We start from the raw sequence: 21,912 nt of genomic DNA on the forward strand, positions 1-21,912 counted from the left end.
GGTCGCCAGGATGTTCACCTTTACGCCTCTTCTCGGGGCCCAGTCCTCGTCCTCGAAGGCCTCGCAGTCGATCCTGGAACTGGATGGTGGGATCAAGATTCTCGTCGATGTCGGCTGGGATGAGACGTTTGATACTTTGGCGTTGGCAGAGTTGGAAAAGTAAGCTAAGCTACACACCTGTCAAGACATCTTGTGGAATTCTGGTCTAAATGAGAATTTGATTTCTAGGCATATTCCTACTCTGTCGCTCATCCTTCTGACACACGCGACTCCGGCGCATATCGGCGCTTTTGTCCACTGCTGCAAGGCATTCCCTCTCTTCACCCAGATCCCGGTCTACGCGACGGGCCCGGTTATTTCTCTTGGACGGACTCTTCTCCAGGATATCTACGCTTCTGCGCCGCTAGCCGCGACGTTTCTGCCCAAAGCATCCATCACGGAACCCGGTGCGTCGACGTCGGCCGCGTCTGCGGGGGCGTCGGTGCCGGGAAACGAAGGGAGCAGCAACAATGAGCATGGCACCGCGGGCGGCATTTTGCTTCAGCCTCCTACTCCGGAGGAGATAGCGCGATATTTCTCCCTCATTCATCCGTTAAAATATTCGCAGCCTCATCAGCCGCTTCCCTCGCCGTTTTCGCCACCCCTCGATGGGCTCACTCTGACCGCCTACAGCGCCGGACATACCGTGGGAGGAACGATATGGCATATACAACATGGAATGGAGTCTATCGTCTACGCGGTGGATTGGAATCAAGCGAGAGAGAATGTCATCGCTGGTGCTGCGTGGTTCGGAGGCGCTGGTGCTAGTGGGACAGAGGTCATTGAGCAGCTACGCAAGCCGACTGCGCTGATCTGTAGTAGCAAAGGCGGAGACAAATTTGCGCCGACTGGCGGTCGGCAGAAGAGAGATACTCTGCTTCTGGATATGATCCGGAGCAGCGTTGCCAAAGGAGGCACCGTACTTATCCCCACGGACACCAGTGCTCGAGTCCTGGAACTTGCCTACACGCTCGAACACGCCTGGCGTGATGCGGCGGAGTCTACGGATAGCGACAATGCGCTTAAAGGCGCAGAGATTTACCTGGCAGGGAAGAAGGCCCACACCACCATGCGGCTGGCAAGGAGCATGCTGGAGTGGATGGATGAGAGCATTGTCCGGGAATTCGAAGCTGCAGAGGGTGCTGAGGCGGCTGGCCGGACACAGAGGACCGACGGCGAGGCTAAACATGGGCAGAGCCAGCAAGATAAGAAGACAAGAGCTGGGCCCTTTACTTTGAAGCATCTCAAAATCGTTGAACGCAAGAAGAAGCTTGAGAAAATTCTCACAAACGGGGCACCAAAGGTCATTCTCGCCTCCGATTCCTCTCTGGATTGGGGTTATTCGAAAGAGACGCTCCGCTACATAGCCGAGGGCTCACAGAACCTGATCATTCTAACAGAGTCATTTCCTTACCGGCGTCCGACTGACGATCCTAAAGAGCCGGAGAGGATGACTCTGGGTCATTTGATATGGCAGTGGTATGAAGAGCGGAAGGATGGTGTGGCGATGGAAAAAACTCCTGATGGAGAGCTGCTCGAGCAAGTCCACTCTGGGGGGAGGGAACTACCAGTGACGGAGGTTCAGCGAGCGCCGCTCGATGAAAACGAGCAGCTGCTGTATCAGCAATATCTCGCCACGCAGAGGCAGCTGAAGAATACGGCACAGGGAAGAGGTGATACCACCCTCGACACTACTGCCGACGGGCTTGATGACGGCGCGAGTTCGACATCATCAGAGGATTCCGAGTCGGAGCAACAAGGCCGAGTCCTCAACTTTTCGACGTCTCTGGCCCATTCCAATCGGAACAAACTCGGATTGAGTGATGAAGACCTTGGCGTCAATATCCTTCTGCGACGAAAGAACGTCTTCGACTACGACGTCCGTGGCAAGAAGGGACGCGAACGAATGTTCCCATATGTCGTCCCCAGGAAGCGGGGAGACGAATACGGGGAGTTTATCCGCCCTGAGGAATACTTACGAGCCGAGGAGCGCGAAGAGGATGAGGTACAGCAGCAGCGGAAGGCTGATGCTCGCAGCGAGACGAAGCTTGGACAAAAACGTCGCTGGGACGAGACGGGGCCGAATGGCAGACGGCCGTCGGGAGGTGCGAGCAAACGCCAGGCGCTGGCACGAGACGGGCAGAGTGCAGGCAATCTTGAAGACGAACTGAGCTTGCCAGACGACATTCCTGTGGACGGCGAGGACGCAGCGTCGTCTGAGGATGAAGTGGAGGAAGAAACATTCCAAGGGCCAGGGAAAGCGGTGTACAACCGATTCACGATTACCATCAATGCACGCATTGCCTTTGTGGACTTTATGGGGTTGCATGACAAGCGCAGTTTGGAGATGCTCATTCCCCTGATCCAGCCACGGAAGTTGATCCTCGTTGGTGGCATGAAAGACGAAACGACGAGTCTTGCCGCGGAATGTCGGAATCTGCTGGCCGGCAAGGATGGCGTTGACTCGTCTGCAGTGGACATCTTCACCCCGGTCAACGGGGAGACGGTTGACGCCAGCGTGGATACGAATGCGTGGGTCGTCAAGCTGAGCAACAACCTTGTCAGGCGTCTGAAGTGGCAGCATGTCCGGAGCTTGGGGGTTGTTGCTCTGACGGCGCAGTTAAAGCCGCCGGAGGTTCCACCATCCAGCGAAGAGTCTCCGGAATCGGCGAACAAGAAACAGAAGCTGCTAAAGGAAGGGTCAGACACGGTTTCGACCCCTGCCGACAGCGCGTTGAAGCCTGAGGGCACCAAGGTTGAGACTTACCCGGTGCTGGACGTGCTACCACCGAACATCGCGGCTGGGACACGGTCCATGACGCGGCCGCTGCACGTGGGCGATCTCCGGCTGGCGGATCTGCGCAAACTGATGCAGGCAGCCGGGCATACGGCCGAGTTCCGGGGCGAAGGCACTCTGCTGATTGACGGGCTGGTGGCAGTTCGGAAGTCGAGCACGGGGGCGATCGAGGTCGAAGCGTCGGCTCAGTCGTCGCTAACGACGGGCAAAGAAGAGGGAAGCTTCCTGGCTGTGAAGCGGAAGATCTATGAAGGTCTTGCTGTGGTAGCGGGAGGATAGCATTTCACTTTTGTATGTACTATAGACAAGATCTCGATGACAAGTAACTGCATGATGAATTCTATGAGGCGTGCTTTCATTCACCAATACCAGCGAGGAAGCAATATCCTCTGCTTAATTCCTGTCGAGCGTTATGACTACACTACGGCTATGACTCTTAGCCCTGAGTGAAGCTGCACTCTGTTAGTAATACCATAACGGCAGAAGTACGATGTGTCAGTTAATGTCAGTTAATAATACACTTTATCATCGATACAGTCATAGCCATATTCATAGTATCTTCAACCTTATCCTCACATAGTCGTATAGTAATATAATACTCTACAGAAATAACCCCTAATTCCCCTTTTTCCCCCTTTATTCCGCCGTTTTATGCTTGCTCTCCTTCAATCATTCTACAAAGCAGTCCTGAAGGAGAAAATAACACTATCTTGGATCCATCCCCTTTTTCTACAGACTCATACCGATACACGAAGGGGAAGGGGGAAAACAATGCCCCGTGCCATCAAATACAAGTACGTGACCACCGACGGACTCCCTCCGCTGGATGGCCTCCCGCCGGAATTGGCTTTTGCAGGGGAACAGGGACTGGCATTAGCACTGGCACTGGGACGGGGACAACGACATGAAGAATATGGATATGGTGTCAGGACTGCTAGTGCTATAGGCAATGGCAATGACAATAGTAATGGCAATGGAGATGGCCATCAATCTGGTTGTCCTCTTTCTTCACCACCACCTCCTCCTTACTGTCCTGCTGATCCTCCACCCCCCTATATGCCGACGCAGGAGCAACAGCCAAGACAACCGCAGCGAGGAACGACGAGAACAGCTGATAGAGGCCGTTGTACAGGGGATATTCAGGATCCAGTGGTGATCAACTTGAATATGGGGACAAACCACCATCATCATTATCATTGTCATTGTTATTGTCATTCCTCTGTTCCTCTGAATAACGCTCCCACTGAAACTGATACTGATACCATACTGTTTCAGCCTCATACTCATATCTGTACTTATCCTCCTACATATTCTCACTATCCTCCTCCTTCCTCACTCTCCTCCATCTCTGGTAATTCTCATACCCAGCAGGGTGGTGGCTTTAGCTGCTCATTATGTCAATCCCATCAGATACCCACAGCAGGGAGGAACAGTCCTACTGCAGCACTACCAATTGGCTCCATCATGAGGGAGATTCCTCTGATGATTCCATTCCCATTCTCATCATCGGGAACACAGGGAGATCCGGTAATGAAACCAAACCTGGACCTAGGCCTAGGCCTAGGATTTGGATACATCTTCCCTGAACACCACACAACCATCCACCTGATCGAGCCCGAATACCTGCCTTTCAACCACCATCAGGATCATCAGTCACGACCATTCCGCTTCTGCGCGTACAACGTTGCTACTTCTCTGACTGTCGCGGAGTTTATGAGAAGGGCGTGCTTCTACCACCACCACCACAGGAGCGGAAAGCATACCGGGATAATGGATCCAGGTGCTGCTGGCGACAGGGTATACGCCTACTGCATAACGGAATGTATCGAACTCGGCGACGGACGATGGGGTCGAGGCCAGGAATTTTGCATTGCTGCTGGTGGTGGTGACAGGTGTCTCCAGGCGGAGGTCCAGTCTTTGACGCTGGCGGATGTCGGGTGGGATGAAACCAGGGCCACGAAACCGGTGTGGATCGCGACGACGGTGGTGTGGCAATGATCTGTCAAAAGTACTGTATGTACATGCACTTGCCGTGGATATAACTGGAATCTGTTGTGCAGAGTACATATGTAGATAAATCTGATAAGAGTCTGGCGAAATTACCTAACCCAACTTCTTTCCTTTGCGCTAAGTTCAACATGTGGTGTTCATTCCGTTCTCATGCTCGAACAAAACAACCATTTGGTCCATTTTGAGACCGACGAAGTGTTACAGCTCTCTGGTTGACTGCTAAATTTTGTTTTTTTTTTTTAGAGACTACATAATTCTAGGGTGCTTCTAGGGTGCTATGGCGTTGATGTTTCCAAATCGGGAAACTTCCAAGTGCATACACCATAGATCATAACATGTTGCTGACTCTTCCTCAGAGAAATATTGGGCAGCAAACTTTAATAGTAGAGCAATTGAAGTAACTGCAATGAGTGTAAATAATGGGTCCTCTGTGAGTTGATCTTCCCTTCTTCAGCGACGCTATACCTAGTCAATTAAAGGCATGTATCACCACCATGTTGTTCTCGTTTCATTCATATCACTCATATATATATTCTTGCTTCTTCTTTCACCTCAGATATGACGGGCTACTGTCACATATGCTTACTTCCTTCATGCTCATGTTCCGCCCGTTCCATCAATGGCACCTCCTCAATATCGTCATCGACACCCACATCAAAAATCTCCTCGTCATCTTCGTCTTTTTGGATTGGTTTTCCTTGTTCCTGCCGTCTCCGTCGTTGATGCAGGTACACCACGTAGCTGTAGCCTGCCACTTCTGCCGCCGCGACGACTAACCACGCGATGAGGCCTAGGGTCGACCAGCCTCGGTAGTACAGCCCCGTGCCGACGTTGAAGATACCCAGACACAATACAGTGCGGCCCAGCCACCGGTGCAGCGTAGTGTAAAGCGACTGGCGACGCAGCTTGACGAAGACAGCATGATGCTTGTACCCTAACGCCCCCTGCACGATCAGGGCTGAGATCACAATCAGGCCGATGATCTTGTGCGGACCAAGATGTTTAGCCCGCAACAGCATGTAGAGCGCACTGCCAACGGCCAGAATCGACGCCGTCAGCTGCACGATCCAGTGATAGCGGAAACTCTGCGCCAAGGGCAGTCTGATGATCGCGCCGCCTGCTCCAAAGAGACCCATGAGACTGATCGTCATGATGATACCGTGGAGCTGGACAGCTGATGGCCAGGCTTCTTGCTTGTCATGGTCCCTTTCAGAGGATTCTTTGACCAGCGACACGCCAAAGGACAGCGCGCCAGGCTGAATTGCCGGGATCGGATCCCCGTCTGCAATCAAAGTCGACGACATGTCGACCGTCAGAACACCGTACGAGTCATGGATCATCAGATTGGCGTCGTTCTCCGCCGTGTAAAAGATCTGTTTCGTGTTGCTAGCGTAGATCCACGGCTGCGATGTCGACGTCATGTCAATCTTGTCCGGCCACCACTGATCGCACGAGTAGCAGACAAATTGCGCGTAATAGTCCTTTGACTCTGTCATTTCGGCATGGAGCACGCCCACTTTGGTCGTGTTGGCTGTCAACACCGTGGGCATGACATGTCCGCTGGCGGTGCGGATGCTGGCCGTGACTGATGCCTTGCTAGAGTCAGAATAGACCAGAAGCATCAGCGCCCCGGCCATGACCTGGCCGATCCCCACGGCGGTCCAGCCGCCGTTCTCAGAAGGCCGGGCCGAGAGACTGACGAAGACATCCCGGCCGTGAGTCGTGGCATTCGCCTTGGTCGCTACAGCCATGCAGAACTGCAGTTTGTCATGGCAGTACTGGGCACCCGCCGCGACGGCCGGAGCCGGCCATAGGAATGCGGCTGAGATAAGAGTTAGAAGTAGCCAACTTCCTCTTCGACATGTCGGCCACATGTTTCTGAACATGCGAGCAGAGAAAACACAGATGCTCAAGCTGAATTAGTCATGTAATCTTCCAGATGAGACGGCCCTTGACGGTCAGCCCAAAAGGTCATCTGTTGCTGACAGACTGGCAGGTAGAAATTTATCAATCAACTGAGTAAACAACACCTCTACCTCAGTGTTTGATGAATTCTTACCAACTCGGTCGACATGTTGGCTGTGGACTATAAATAACTTGGTCCGTGGGTTGCCTAACTAAACAAACTGCTTAGTCAGCAGATATCCCCATTCGACCAACCAATCACAACCCGTTTCTTATTAATCTTATCTTCCAATCAGATAAGCTTCAGAATCAGCTGAACGATGGCTACGAGAGTGTTGCCATGACTGGAAGCATGTTAGATGACGTTCATAGGTCATTATATAAATTAAAAGTGGGCGGATTGACAGAGTAATCTGTGAAGGGAATTAAGCCTTTGTATGACGGGGAGTTACTACAAAAAGAATGGAACTGAGTCATCATCCACGTGATGTCATGCGAATCAAGGTCCCAAGTCTCTACTTTCCTACCAGGCTGTACCACCTAACATACCTGAACGTCACCTCGCGGGCATGTAAGGTTGAACAACATCTCTTTATCAACAGGTAAGATGTCTGTCTGCACAAATCTGAAGTGGTGAAGAATCGAAAATTGCATTTCATTAAATCCTTGACTGGACTTGCACACAGTACATGCTCTGACACGCATGCATCTCTACATAGCACGAGCCGATCGAATCCATCGTCACAGTGAGAGTTAGCTAGCTTCTACGACGCTCGCTCTCGCTGGACTCTGCTGGAAGCCAACAACAACAACAATACAGTATCTGTACTGTACTGTCCTGCAGCAAAAGAGCCCACTTCCTTCGACTCTCCTCAGTTTAACCATGTCATCGTACTCGTACCCCCCGCTTTCGCTCGAAGAGCAACTCCGAATCGCCGAGTTAAAGGAGAACGGGCGAAACTGGTTCCCCCCGGAAAAATGGGAAGCGTACCATCGAGACGGCTGCCCTCCGGGGCCGGAGCCTCAAACGGTTTTTCCCTACGTGCTGGGTGGATTGCAAATATAACATTTATCCCAAGCCTAATGTCTTTTTTTAACTAATATTTTTAAAAATTCTAATGTTTTCTAATATGTAACTGTTAGATAACTGTTTAATAATTATTTTCTACGTTTATGATGGAAAAACAGTTGAAAAACCTGCATAACCGTTGATAAACAGTTTTTTCAAAACCCCGGTGCTCCCGTATGGATACATAGAAACGTCTCCTAAAGGAAAGGTTGCACGCATAATTTTTAATTATAACATGGAAAAGGTACCTAGACATATACTTAAAATATACGGTAGATCATGTCTATATCCAGGACGACGTTTAAAAAAATTACACTACTGCAGACAAGCCTTTAACGACTCGCTCCGCTCGTCTAGGCTTGAAGGGGAGACTACCTAGGCTTACTAACGCCTATACTTGCTCCGGACCTTCGGCCCTCCACATGCCTGTAATGTGGGCCTATATAAAGCCTATAGGCGCGCCACTGCGAAGCTTATAGGGGAGGCACTGTAAAGCCAAGGTCTACCTGCGTACGGTCTGTAGAGTGGCCAAACCGGATTAGGAAGAAAATATGTACGGGTGCTGAGTAATCGAAATTAACCAATGAAATCACGTATATTGTTCTGACTAAGCAGAAGCAACCAATCATGTAGGGTTTCAGTATTTTTTGACGAAAAACTATTATTTCCTTTACAATATAGAAGATACACCATGGATCCACGCTATTCCAAAATTGGCAAATTCCCGTATGGTAGTAAACAGCGCTAGTCCAGATAAGGAAATTTGCATGTGGCTGCCACGTGCATGTAAATACGGTACCTTCAGCAGTCGGCAATCGACATCATTCCCGGGCCCATATTCCAGTTGATCTGCGCTGCGCTGTCAGACTAAGTTGTGAAGAGAATGAGATTGTTATACACGTACTGAGCTTGGACAAGGGTGGGGATATGTACTGTATGTACATACATGTATCCTTATCATGTACCTAAGTACTAAGTACTGTACTCTCTCTAACTAGGTGGAGACAGTTTAATGTCCTCTCATTCGCAGGATTGGATATGGGTATTGAGCTTTTATATGTACTATACGTATGTACATACATACAGATAAATAATAAATAAATACACATGTGCATCTGAGATCGTTTCACCAAACATATTTCCTCACTAGAAACTAAAAAGGCACGCGCCAAAATACCATCCCACCGGCATTCCTCCCCATCCGACAGCTCATCTCCATCGAAGCAACCACCATAGAACAGTCCCGGCGCAATCTCGATCTCGTCAAGCAAAGCGCGCCTCGATCGATATCGCGGAAACGCGTTTGGCCAGGCCTGACGATGCACCCAGCGGATGTCATAATCACTGAGGTTGGATCCCTCGTGCCACTGTCGACCGACCATCCGGACGAGATCACCATCTTCCATGACATGGCGGGAGACAACACGGTAGATCTTTTCCCAAACGTACTGGCCACACTCATCCCCTGGCTCGCAATCTATTCTATAGCGGAGATCGACTCTGCTTAGGCTGAGAAGATCGGGATCGTGTGAGGCGGTGGTTGCAGTAAGGAGATCCTCAGGGATGCTGGCATTTAAGAAGGGGTCAAAGAATTTCGGATCGATGTCCGCCGGAGTGATGAAGTGGGTGACGTGTGTCTCGACGTAGGGAGGCAGCCGTGAAGCAATCGAGGCTAGGCCAAGATCGCCGAGATCCACCTGGCTGCTCTGGAGCGGCGCCGCAAGAGCCACCGCGTCGAATTCCGCATCTGCCGACTGGTTGCCAGCGATGGAAAGCCGGTAGCGTCGATGACGGCCGGGGCTGATCTTGGTCACTCGAGAATTCAAGCGGAGCTCTGCGTTGGACAACTTGAAAGTGAACATTGCCTCCATACACCGAAGTTGCCTTGGACGCCCCAGCTGCCATCAGAGAGACAAAGCCACGTACATCAGCCGGATTCTGCGAGAAGTCAGCTCGCGTACATGGCTCGACAAAGTCGGACTGGAAGCGCGGCGTGACACTGATGTTCCGAAAATAAGAGTCGGCAGAGTCCAAAACGACACCGTCGAGACCAGCGTACTCCAATTCCATCACGACACCGATGAACGGGCCTCCAGAGCGGGCGAATTTCTTCCACTTCTCGAGATTCGAGCGCACTGCTTGACGGAGTCTCCACGGCGAGAGACCGTATTTCCAGACGGAGCGGGCCAGATCCCACCACGACGGAGATTCCACGTCGCACGGGGGTGCCGGTCGAAGCTGTTCGCCATCCCACACGCCCGCAGAGCGGGGATAAGGACTCGATCCTTTTTCCTCTAGTCCAACATGTTCCATGCATTGACGACGCACCAGTCGTCGGCGAAGAAATGGGTCGCACCGGCTTCCAGCACTGCATGGTCGTGTAGAGAAGGGGAGATGGGTTTGACGCGACCGCCGATACTGGACTCGCGCTCGAAGATGGTGACAGAATAGAGCGAATATGGGTATGTGATCTCCTGCAGACGGAAAGCGGTGGACGCGCCCGTGATGCCCGCCCCGACAATGGCGACACGTGGTGGGTCGCGTGGAGACGAATCGCCGAGGGGGATCTGCTCGTCCGCAACGACGAGCAGAGTGAGCAGCGCAACAGTATTTACAATAACACGTAAGAGGGGCATGCTGGCGCTCAGCTGGATGATGATGATGATTGTATTGTCGAGTACAGCGTACATTGAGAATGCAGGCAGCAGTGACCGTTTAGGTCACGTGACATGCCACTGTCAAAACTTAACATTGGCATACACAGGAGTAACAGTACTTTCGTTGCCAAGGAGTCTACCTATGTTATGTAATGCAAGCAATAGAATCGCATTGCTATCAGAGTCTGGGTTGTATTAACAATCTAGAACTGAGACTTGATTATCAACAACAGGACGGGGCCTGAGAATTCAGTGAAATCAGTTAACCCGACGGTACACAGTAGTACTAGTAGTATATACCAGGGACAGTAAGGACTACTCTACTACGTAAGGTACTCAAGTGAGCAGAGAGGCATTCTAACAGATAATTTCTAATAATACATGCACATGTATGTACCTATGCCTACAGCAGAGGTTTATAAAAATGCAGAACACACACTGAATCTCCCTCGCGTACTCTACTCCGTATACTTGGCCACGTACCTAACTACTGCAGTTAGGATATACTATAGAGTACGGAGTAGGTTAGGTACATACTCTGCAGAGTAGGTAAAGACCGTCGCCATCAGACTCCACAATCCGCAACGAACAACAAATCAAAACAAATCAAAAACAAGAAAACACAGCCCACTGCCGCGCCACGGGGTAATATACGTACTCCGTATACCTGAAACTAGCTAGGTACCTAGGTACCTACCTAACTATAGATAGTATCACCCTAAACTCAGTCCATCCTAGTATAGGAGATAGTTTCAGGGATGTTCTAGAACCAGAGCTTGCTTGCTTGGCAGCTGGCTACGTACTCGAAGTAGGCCCTGTCCCTGACTTGAAATAAAAAAAATTGCAAGGTGTTCATGTCGGTCGTATTTAGAAAATTCAATCCGGAACTCCGACGGTGATGGGTGATGGGGGGGATGGAGGATGGGGGCTGAAGTAACAAAAAGGATTCTGTCGAATCAGTAGGTTAGATAACGTTTTTTTTTGTACTGTATGTATGGACCAGGGTTAGTGAAGGATCAGGGATCAGGGATCAGGGTACGGAGTACAGTACCTGAGCGACGGTAGGTAGGTATGTAAGTACGGAGTACTCCCGTACTCTTCCGTACCTAAGTACCTAAGGTACGCGTACTATTACGCTACCTAGCTACGGCGCAATACTTTAATTTAAACACCAACACTAATAGTCTAGTGTGAATGCTAATAATAACCATACATCATCCATAATCATCACCTTAGTTTACCTAGGTATCTGCGTAATTGTATAAACCAACAAAGGATTGAATCCTAGCGGTCTGGGCAGCCTGGCTAAGTAGGTACCGAGGAGGTATGTATGTACAATACGGAGTACGGAGTACTCCGTAAATATACTGTTCCTGCGTCCTGCGCTACCCCAACTCTCAACAAACTAATACTCTCTGTACGGAGTAAAATAAAGTAAACAATTAGTGCTAATTTTATTTGATTTTTATTTCATTTTCTTTCTTTATTATTCAACTCTAATGTAACCTCAAGAGTGTTAAAAAAAATCCCCCCAGATGCGTATCGTATTGCGGTCACATGACGCGTACCTAGGGTCTACCCTATGTAGATCATCCTAGGCTAGGTAGGTAGGCAACCTAGGTGCATATCTCTATGCAGGGATCCTGCTGGTAACATGACTCGCATGAAGAGGCTGAAGAGGCTGGGAATTAACTAACGACAAGGTAGACAGAATATGACGGGATGGACGATGGGGGCGGGAAACGTCTAAAATACGCAGAGCATTGCATTGCAGCACATCGTAACCAGGACAAGTCCTCATCCCTGAACCTTTTGTCTGCGAAGTCTTTGCCCCCCTTGTCCCCTATTGAAGACATTGCGGTGTGTCTGAAAAATTAGAAACGGGGGAGACTATACGGAGACTATACGGACTATGGGGTAGGTGGCTGGACTCGGCATGGCCCTAATCCCCTTTTTTTGTTTAGGCTATCCCCAACTTGTTACCTAAGGTGAAGGTTGGTAACCTAACAATAGGCCTTTAGGTACGCACTGACTGGTACGGAGTACCAGGGTATGTGCTGTACCTAAGGGTTTGTCTACGAATGAGTCGTCGAGGAATAATAGTATAGCGTTGGTGGTGAATGTTGTCAACTTGTCAAGCGAGTGGCTTCAATTCAAATCGAAAGCGAATGTATAAGAAAGAAAGAAAGAGTAAAAAAAAAGTTATGTCCAAAAAATGGTATATCGAAGAAGAAGAAGAAGAAGAAGAATAAAACAAGAAGTGAAGCGAAAGTAAAGAAGAAGTAGAAGAAGAAGACAAATCTATCCGTCCCTTTTTAAAACCTGCCTATCCAAAAAAAACACCATGCTCCTCGTCATCCCAACGTTCTGTCCAGGCGACCTGGCCTTGACTTGAAAAAAACCCCCTCCCGGCCATCAGACAAGTCGACCGTGTCTAATGCCGGGTGGAAGGCGCAGGACATCAAGTCCGTGAATGAAAGGATAAGACGAAGACAACGACGACGAAACAAAGCCCAGCTCAAGCCCGTGAGCTGTTGTTGTTGTTGTTGCCCCCAAAAAAAGCATGATGATCTTTGGATTCGATTCGCCAGGAATCACGAATAGCACAGACAGTCATTGGTCAGCGTCAGCAGCAGTAGTAGTAGTTGCTGTTATTGTCGTTGCTACCGCTACTGCTGATTTTAAGAGCTGGAGCTGCCAATGTTCAGAGTCAAGTGGGTGTCAGCATCACAGCCGCGAGTGGCCTGGTTGTCGTCCGGAACGAGGTAGGCATCCGCGCAGGCCGTGTCGCCAGGAGCGCAGGTGGCGGACTCGCACTGGGGGTTGTTGGAGGTGACAGCGAAGCCGACCTTGGTGAACAAGGAGTTGGTGCCCATGTTGATGCAAGACAGGTCCCAGAAGATGGTGGGGTTGGCCAGGGTGTACTCGAACTGCAGGACGTCGGCCTGGCTGGGGGTGGTGGCCATCTTGATCGAGATGCCACCGCCGTTGGGGTTGATGCGCCAGTTCTCGGAGTAGCTCTGACCCTTGGGGACGGTCACCATCGGGGCGTTGAAGTCATCAGACACGGACCACAGATAGATGGTCTGGTCCATGTTGTTGTTGATGGTCACACCACCACCCGTAGAAGAAGAGGAAGTGCTGTTGGTGGAGCGAACCAAAGGGAGCGCAGAGGCCGCAGAGGCCAAAAGAGCGGCAATACCGAAGACCTGAGTGAACTTCATTTTGACGGAAGGAGCGTGTGGGCGGTGATTATATTCACAAATAATAAACAAAGGAGTGTCTTGAGTGGGAGCTCTGTCGTCAAGTCGAAAGGAACTGTAAGGAGTGACTGTAGAATCGAAGTGACTGTGGTAGAGTATATTAAAAGGGAGGGAGCCCGGTGGAGGGGGATCCCACAGCCTTATATAACTTGAAAGGAGTGTCCGACAGCCTCCCAAAGTGGAGCGACAGTAATAAAATCCTCTTCAGACAAAGGCTGACTGGACAAACGAATCGCATGGCTGTTCCTGGGACCGGCCCATGGGACAGGGGGGTTTGGAGGGGACATGGCACCGGGGTCTGGAACACGGGATGGCGCCGATGGCACCTTGAACAGATGGATCCGGTGAGAGCTGAGGGACCATAGCGGTGGAGCGTTGTCTCTGGCAGGCAAAAACAGCAAGTACGGAGTACCGGGGAGGCGAACCATGCGGATAGCTGGAGTCTGCTGGACGGTGGAGGCGCGGACAGCAGTTTCAGGCGTTCAGCCGTTGCGTCGAGGCGTCTCGTCCCAGGAACCGGGTGGCAGATGGCGCCTGATTGGCGGGTGCCTTGCGTCTGCCACGTTGAGCCCGCGCGTACCCAAAGGCCAGGCGGCGGGCTGCGTGGCCTGCAGCGACAGCAGCCGTCACTCGTCACGCCGGTGGATCGCCGCGATAGAGTTATTCGGCGACCTATCGATAAGCTCGGCCGCCCCACCGGGCGTAAGCCCTATGGAGATGCCCGAGTCTGCCGGTGGACAATGCGCCAATCGCAGCGACAGAGCACACGCCACATGGGCCTCTGCGTGTCGGCAGCTCCCCCGGCCAGGTGCGTGGCAACAAGCCAGCCCGCCGCGGATGCCCCGAGAATCCACTGCCAGCGACGCCCAATCGCAGTGGCAATAGCGGCAGGCAAAAACCGGCAGTTGGCCCAAGTCCTCTTGACGCCCTCCGGGCCCGTCTCCACGGTTCACCTCGACGTGGATGCCCCAGCCCTGGCCTTGGATCAGCAATCATACGCAGTACAACGCATATCCGACAATTAGCCAGCAAATGGTTCTTCGTCTCCGTCCTCGCCCTGAATATGATTCGCATTTCGCATGCCAGCGATTCGCCGAAAGAGCCTATGACCTGCCTGCCTCGTCAGGCCCGTCCCATTGGACCGAACAATCGCCCAACTTGGACAATGGCAAAGGCCACGTTTTTGCCTGGTGCCGTGGTTCTGAAGAAATCATTCAGGAACGTCTGCCATCTCTCATTTTGCCGGTGAGTTTGTACATAGACTAAGAACAGTAAGAAAGAACACTAAGGCAGAAGAAATTCGGAGCCACTGAAAGAAAGGCTAAAAAAACAAAAAAAAAAAGAAGAAAGAAGGTTAAAAAAAAAGAAAAAAAAAGAATGACTTGTCTACAACGTAAAGCTCGAGTGAGATGTAACTGTAGCCACTAGCCACCGGTTCATCTCCGGCATGGATCAAAGAACTAACTAACTGTCCAGTCGGAGGACAGTCGAGTCCAGTCAAAGCGGGTCATGAAAGAAAGAGAGCTTGTCCTGAGCTGCAACGATCGTTGATCACATTAGTCAAATTGACCTTTTTTTTAAAGAAAAATTTTGTTTGTGCGTTTTTACTTCCTTGAGTGTCGAGGGCGAGGTTGTGCTGGTAGTGGTAGTGTACAAGTCTGATGAGAGGTTGAAGGAATGACCGGGGATTTTTCTGTTTTAGTCATCATAGGGCACACACACGTACGCACACACAACAGCCATCGCCGGAAAAAAAAACAATAACAATATGACACATCACACAGTTACAAATTAGTTTAATTAATTTAATCAAATTAAATTACCATCCCATCCAGATACACTCCATAGGTATATGATATCCTGCAGTCACAATAAGCTGTCCTCTAGCCTCACATTAATTTAGCGTCCTGACCAAGCGGCTTCATGATTCATCCCTCGTCGGGAATCCGTGTCCCGCCTAGCAGCCCTACGTAAGGTACCTAGCTAAGGGACTTTTAGCGCCCGATCGACTCCGATCGACACACGCCGGCGCGAAAACAAGCATTTTTTAATTTCGGGCAGCAGATCCGTTCGAATCTTAAGCCAGCCTTATCTTGTGAGATGAGATGAGATCATTTCTAAGTTTTCTAAGTTTCTGACAAGGGCGGGGCAAAAAAAAAAAGAGAGAGACAGAGAGACACTGTGTGTGTCTTGTGTCTGCCTGGTATGTATGTTGTACCTGCGTCGATCTGTATATACCTCTAGGTAATTAATTAATCTCCTTCCTGGAATACCTACCTATAAGATTGTCGATCGCTCTTTCTTCTTACTTGCGTTGTTGGCGTCGTGCCATTGGTGTGTACCTAACTACCTTACCTACCTGCCTAAGCGCACTGTAATTTAATTTAATTTAACTTTAGGGCTGTAGACCTGATGAGGTGTCAAATATGACGTCTCTCTCTCTTCCTCCCTCCCTTCCTCTCTCTCTCTTGTGGTTTGTGTGCCTGGCTAAATGAAAAAAAAAATTCCGTAGCGAGGATGTTTGCCTACCCGCAGATCGTCATTAGATATCACCCCCACACGGTGTCATCACCTATGTAATCTTACGTATGTCCTGTACGGCCTACGCTGACAATGCACGGTTCTAGTTAAGCCTGCGACTTCTTGATGATGATGATGGTAGGTTAGGTTCAGAGGTATCAAAGTCTGTACTACTACTGTATGTAGTGTAGAACTGGTATATGCTTATGCTATGCCATCAAGTAGAAAAAAAAATTATGGTAGTGCTTCTCGTATTATCACATTACATTTCCCCTCTGCCCCCGTCTTTCGTCTTTCGTCTTTCGCAGCTAGGCAGGCTTTCTTCTACCAGTATGGCGGTCGGAGGCCCGTCAGACTCGATAACGCTCCCTCTCCCGAGCTCCCGCCGTCCTCGCGCTTGCGGTGTCCCGCCAGCTCGAGGTTGATCTGCCGGTGAATGTGCACCAGCCAGTCGACGTAGCTCTGCGCCTCGTTGTTCCGGTCTTCCACCAGCAATCGCGCAAACTCGTATTCGGCGCCGTCCAGTCCTTGTCGCGCCAGTTGGATCGTGACCGCCTTGGATCCTCGCACCGTGGACAGGTACTGCAAGAGGTTGCGCACTTGGGCGTTGAGATGCGTCTCCAACACTGGAAGGGACGACATGGCCGGATTCAGCGACTGCAGCGATGTCTTTCCCGGCCCGAACAGGTCTTCCAGCAAGTTGGGTGACACCTGCGCGTGCAGCCACAGGAGACAGATCTGACCGTTATCAACCAGATAGGCCCCGCCTTCTTCGATCTTGGAGAAACTAGCACGCAACGTAGGCGGAACCTGTAGCTGGCCTTGCTCGTTGGCAAATCCCTCTTCTGGTCTCAAATTATGAATCGGGATAATGCGCGGGTAGAGGTACAGCGACAACTCGGTGACACCAATCGAACGTAGCATCCGCAGTTCGTGAACACGGCGGTCTACCGTCTCAACGCCTCCTGATAAACGATTAATGCTTGAACCATACGTCGTGCCATTAACGAAGGGACTTACCCTTGAAGGCTCTCGACTTGATCAAGCCGAGCATGTACATCGAGAATTCCTTGAGGTTCTCAGGCAACACAAGCTGACCAGGAGGATGTGAGCCCGAGAAGTTCTTGCGGTAGCCAGCGAAAATATCGATCGTCTTTTCGGTGATACCGGCACGAATGTCCTTCAGGGGCTTGTCTGCCGCCTTCGATGCCGCTGGATTGAATGTGAGCATGCGTGCACAGAAAAGGAACTTGCTCAACTCACCTTCCTTGGCAATAATGGCCACGACGGCATCTTGGTCGATGAACTTCATCGTCTCCAGCCCGCCCTCGTTGACGGCTGCTACAACATTGATACATCTAACTCGTCGCTGGCCGCTTGCAGTAGTGTAAAGGAGAGCCGCTTGGAAGTGAGCGTCGAGTTTAGGATCCAGCTTTCCATCGTAGGTGAAGAGAACTCCCAGAGCTTTGTCGGCGTCAATGGTTCCGATTTCTAGGTCAGCACCAAATGTGTGCTGAAGGAAATTGCCGTGATATGAAGAGACCTGAAGTCCATTCGAGCAGCGGACTTTCATTAGAGCTTGGTATCCCGTTTCCCGATTGACGGTGTGGGCGATTTCTTTGGAGAGCTTCAGGATATCCCGAGGAGCGTGGAAGTTGGGGTAAAAGAACGTCTCCCCGCCAGAGACAGCAGCCGTATGGCCTGATGGATCAGTCTTAGCAAAAAAAGGACCCAATATGGAGATCAACATGTTCACAACTTACCAATCGTCGCCACGTCCATAGAGGCACCACCAGGCGAGGCAATGAAAAAGTCGATGCCCACCCCGCTCTCGGCCAGTTTGTTGGCCGTCTTCTTCCATTCGGGGTTTTCAGAAGTAAATAGCTTCTTTTCGCCGTCCGCTCCAAGCCCTTTCCCGTTGTCCCTCATGACGAGCCTGCCGGGGCCCCAGGTGGGTAGGCTTGCCAACGAGCACACTATCTTTCCACCGGTGGATTGTAGTGCTGACAGAGCTGCGTTGATGGCAGGGAACAACGCAGGCTCCGGGTTCTTAATTTGAGAGAAAATGGTGGGTAATTGCGTTAAAAGGGACGTGATCACCGCCCTAAAATCGGTTAGTTTTGAAAACATATTTCCTCACAATGCACCTACTTCGATTCATAGGGGTCCACGAAGAGACCCTCGCTGAGCGGAACAAATGGTTCCTCCAAATCGGTCATCACAATCATCTGAGCGCGCTCGAGTCGGGACTATACAACCCCTAAGTTGGCACCTTCACACGAAGACGAGGAGGGATCTGGGGAATTGGACGTACGCTAAGATTATAGAAATGTACTTCTTTATCAAAAGTAATAATGCCAACTTTTGAGCCTTCAGGGATCCTCCTGGATGTCGTCTCGCCATCATTTTCCTGGGGTGTGCCACCCTCACTGCCGTAAAGCGCGCGCATAATGCCCTCACATACCCCTTCAAGGAACCCTCGCTTCACGGCTTCTTGACTGACATCGATCAAGAAGAGCCACCGCAGGCCAACAGGCTCTTTCGCCCAGTATTCCTTTGGCACCAGGAACTCAACGGTCCCCATCAACAGCTCCGGCCGTTGCATACGATCAACGCGGGCGCCGGACGGATCGAGCGGTGCGTAGTATTCCGGAGGCACCTCGTTCGGAAACGTGCACATGTTGCAGACGAACTTGTTCCCCCCAGCCCGGAACACCATAAACGGATTTATATAGGTCCTACATCTGCGGCATCTCGGCGGCCCGCTCTCGCCAAAATCTATAACCGGGATGGGTTGTTCCCCAGGATCCAATCGCGCCAGGGGCTGTAGAACCAACCCCAATGGCAGACCGGTTGAGCTGAGGAAGTCGGACGTCGAGGGAATATTGTTCAGGGTCAGGCGAGCGTATTTGGGAGACGAATTTCCTTGGTCATGGGCCACGAAGGGAATCGCCGCCGGAGGCGGAACGTGTCGTTCCATAGTCGGGTAGACATGATTATAGTAGTACTGCGCAGGGATGTCGCGAGACCTGGGAACACTGGGGATCTGCTCGGGATCAACCTTTCCTTGAGTAGAAACCTGGCCTGTACCAGCTCCATGGAAGCCTGGCTGAGGAGTGGCGCCCGTTGCTTGGTTCGATGCCTGAGGGCCAGGAGCGGCGGCAGCGGCAGGAGAGACTGGTCGCGACGCTGGTTGATTTAGACCAGTATTCAGAAATTGGGACGAACCTGGTGCACCGCTCTGCTGAGGAAATCCCTGTGGGGCAGCAGCACCAGCAGCAGCACCTCCGATATCATGATGCGCGTGTCGGTGTTTCTTCTTGTGACCGCGAGCTCCAGCGTCCGACGTTATTCCTAATCCTCCCATCTGAGCAGTCAAACCTGCCATAGTATTTCCTTCTGCAGCTTCTGGGGGCGCTGGGCCAGTCCCAGCACCATGTCCGGCATCAGACTGAGGGCCAAAATTCGATGGTTGGGGCGCTCCATAAGGGGACGGTGCGTTCGGGGGAGCACCTCCGTATGGTGCTCCGGGCTGTTGATAACCAGGTGGAGGAGGTGCGGAAGGACTGGACTGCGCAGGAGGCTGCGTTGCTGACTGCTGTCTCAATGCGTTTTCATCAGGAGCACCAGGCTGGCCTAGGGCGTGATACGTCGAGTAGTCCGCCATCGCGGTTCATCGGCTGCGGGAGTCCACTGTGCGGGCAGGGCTTCGGAGAAGCACAACGGTGCGGGGGTCAGGGAAAGGCTCGAATATCGTGCTCAGAATAGTTCCATAGCCTCTGAGAATGGGGTTGGAACAGGGAATGGAACTATCCCACAGCAGTGGGGTCCCTTGTAGAATTGCTCCGTCGGCGAACTGAATTGACCACCTAATCGTATCTGGTGTTCCGTGTCTGGAACAAACAACCCACGCTGGCGGATTTACTTGGCGCCGAGGGATGCGGCACGTGCACGTCCACGGAGTACCTATCAAATCTTCATCTCTAATGAAGACACTAACTTATAATGACTGGATTTTCTCTTTCTCTTTTATATTTGAGCTAACTGAGCCACAATACTGAGCGATGAAAAATACTGATTATTTAGGAATAAAGCGACTACAAAGCATTGCCCATTTATTGGTTCAGTATAAGAAACTGCTACAACCAAAATTCATTGCTGGCCAAGAAAATTCGAGATTTGTGTTCTGTTGTATTTAATGACAGTACTGACATTATGGACTCGATGCGCCCTTCAAGGCTAAAGAGAAACGTGATGGAATGGTGTTAGGTATACCCTTGCCCAGCTTCATGACAAACAGACAGGAAGATGCCATTGTTTCAAATAACGAGCCGAATATGCATGCCTGCAATCAGACCAGTTGGACAGAAAAATGACGGGTGTATAATCAACGTTGACTATTCTGCGAAGTTTGTCAATTCTCGAAGCTATGCTAAACTATGATGCAGAAAGAAAAGGAAGGAAAGAGAAAACAAGTTTGTACGCATCTATTGATGATCTTAGCTCTGAGGCCCATGGGACATACGCATGCTTCATCAACCAATGCTTCGATAACTTCTTGGAGTCGAAGGTCAGAGCAGGACTGCTCAGTCAGGCGTTCGAGGTGAAGAGTCACAGCAAAGAATCATCCAGGAAGGCTTCAGCATGGGCTATCGGCCAGAGTATTAGTCTCCTGGGCGATGGACTTGATACTGATTCCTGAAAGGCTCCTGGAGCCGTTTTCTTGATGATAAAGTGGATGGTCGCCTTTGAGGCACAGTCTGGTGAGGCTCTCCGACAACACAGAAGAACAGAGATACGTTGTCGATAAAACGCGAAGCAAGATGCGCCATCTCAACTTGGATTCACAGTTTCACAGCCAGGGTCGAAGTGGAAATCAAACAGCATTCCCAGCAACGGCAGTGATAGGAAACCAAGGCAACGGCATCTTTGAGGGCAGTGAGGATGACGAAGATAGTGCTGCTGTTTGCGATCCATTTTATGGCGCTATCAGCAACCAGAAAGATGCTATTCCACAACCATCGAAGCTCTCGATCGCTCGGGGTATATCGCTGTCTTTCGACGGACTTCATTTCTGATAATGATTTGTCTCCTCCTCCTGCTTTATTAGCAATCAATTCCCACCACTTACATCTTTGAACCCCCGTCTCCCTTAGTCATGGCTCTGCAGACGCCACGGTGTTAGTCCAGCTTGGAGAGGGCATGACTAAACCGCTTCCCACCATGGCGCGACTTGGCGTGAACACTGGTATAAACGTTTCGACGAGCACAATTGATGGCATTCTCTTCGACTTGAAGGTTGACGTCGGCCGGGAGGCCTCCTGAAGACCTTGGAGAGCTGCAGCGCCTGATGTCGATGGAGGAAGTAGTGGATCTGGAACTTCAGAATCATTGGAATGACAGCCAGGATTGATGGAGCAATCTTTGCACATATTTTGAGATCTCTCAAGCCAAGATTCTCGACGCTCGGTCACTGACCGAATGAACGTTGCACAGAAAGAGGTCCTGGCCGGAAAATCGGATGGAGAGCTACATTCCGCGGGGCTGGTCTTGTCCAGCATCCACCTACTAGTACTGTAGATAAATGCTGTGACCCCTACCTTATTTATCTATCTAACGGGCGAAATTGGCCCCTTAGAAGTCGGCTTCGGC

At 50.9% G+C, this 21,912-nt stretch overlaps 7 protein-coding genes across 7 annotated transcripts; 3 read left to right on the top strand and 4 right to left on the bottom strand.

Moving 5' to 3' along the window:
- Positions 1-10: 10 nt before the first annotated feature.
- Positions 11-3,115, top strand: T310_2537 (Cleavage and polyadenylylation specificity factor; the record flags this gene model as incomplete). Its single annotated transcript, XM_013474629.1, has 2 exons — positions 11-159; positions 229-3,115. The coding sequence occupies 2 exons, from the start codon at positions 11-13 to the stop codon at positions 3,113-3,115; spliced, it is 3,036 nt and encodes a 1,011-aa protein (XP_013330083.1).
- Positions 3,116-3,607: 492 nt separating this feature from the next.
- Positions 3,608-4,834, top strand: T310_2538 (uncharacterized protein; the record flags this gene model as incomplete). The annotated part of the gene is made up of 1 exon (XM_013474630.1): positions 3,608-4,834. The coding sequence occupies one exon, from the start codon at positions 3,608-3,610 to the stop codon at positions 4,832-4,834; it is 1,227 nt and encodes a 408-aa protein (XP_013330084.1).
- A 584-nt stretch (positions 4,835-5,418) lies between these two features.
- T310_2539 (uncharacterized protein) lies at positions 5,419-6,720 on the bottom strand (the record flags this gene model as incomplete). The annotated part of the gene is made up of 1 exon (XM_013474631.1): positions 5,419-6,720. One exon carries the CDS (start codon positions 6,718-6,720, stop codon positions 5,419-5,421), a length of 1,302 nt encoding a protein of 433 aa, XP_013330085.1.
- A 1,901-nt stretch (positions 6,721-8,621) lies between these two features.
- On the bottom strand, positions 8,622-10,456 carry T310_2540 (uncharacterized protein; the record flags this gene model as incomplete). The annotated part of the gene is made up of 6 exons (XM_013474632.1): positions 8,622-8,674; positions 8,725-8,752; positions 8,901-8,935; positions 8,968-9,620; positions 9,694-10,098; positions 10,149-10,456. 6 exons carry the CDS (start codon positions 10,454-10,456, stop codon positions 8,622-8,624), a joined length of 1,482 nt encoding a protein of 493 aa, XP_013330086.1.
- A 2,702-nt stretch (positions 10,457-13,158) lies between these two features.
- On the bottom strand, positions 13,159-13,701 carry T310_2541 (uncharacterized protein; the record flags this gene model as incomplete). The annotated part of the gene is made up of 1 exon (XM_013474633.1): positions 13,159-13,701. The coding sequence occupies one exon, from the start codon at positions 13,699-13,701 to the stop codon at positions 13,159-13,161; it is 543 nt and encodes a 180-aa protein (XP_013330087.1).
- A 465-nt stretch (positions 13,702-14,166) lies between these two features.
- On the top strand, positions 14,167-14,989 carry T310_2542 (uncharacterized protein; the record flags this gene model as incomplete). Its single annotated transcript, XM_013474634.1, has 2 exons — positions 14,167-14,548; positions 14,646-14,989. 2 exons carry the CDS (start codon positions 14,167-14,169, stop codon positions 14,987-14,989), a joined length of 726 nt encoding a protein of 241 aa, XP_013330088.1.
- A 1,595-nt stretch (positions 14,990-16,584) lies between these two features.
- On the bottom strand, positions 16,585-19,927 carry T310_2543 (Sec23/Sec24 family protein; the record flags this gene model as incomplete). Its single annotated transcript, XM_013474635.1, has 6 exons — positions 16,585-17,225; positions 17,281-17,472; positions 17,524-17,961; positions 18,024-18,364; positions 18,412-18,509; positions 18,575-19,927. The coding sequence occupies 6 exons, from the start codon at positions 19,925-19,927 to the stop codon at positions 16,585-16,587; spliced, it is 3,063 nt and encodes a 1,020-aa protein (XP_013330089.1).
- Positions 19,928-21,912: the final 1,985 nt, after the last annotated feature.

This window comes from Rasamsonia emersonii (assembly GCF_000968595.1).
Source record: "Rasamsonia emersonii CBS 393.64 chromosome Unknown ctg1118621760031, whole genome shotgun sequence".
Taxonomy (NCBI): Eukaryota; Fungi; Ascomycota; class Eurotiomycetes; order Eurotiales; family Trichocomaceae; genus Rasamsonia; species Rasamsonia emersonii.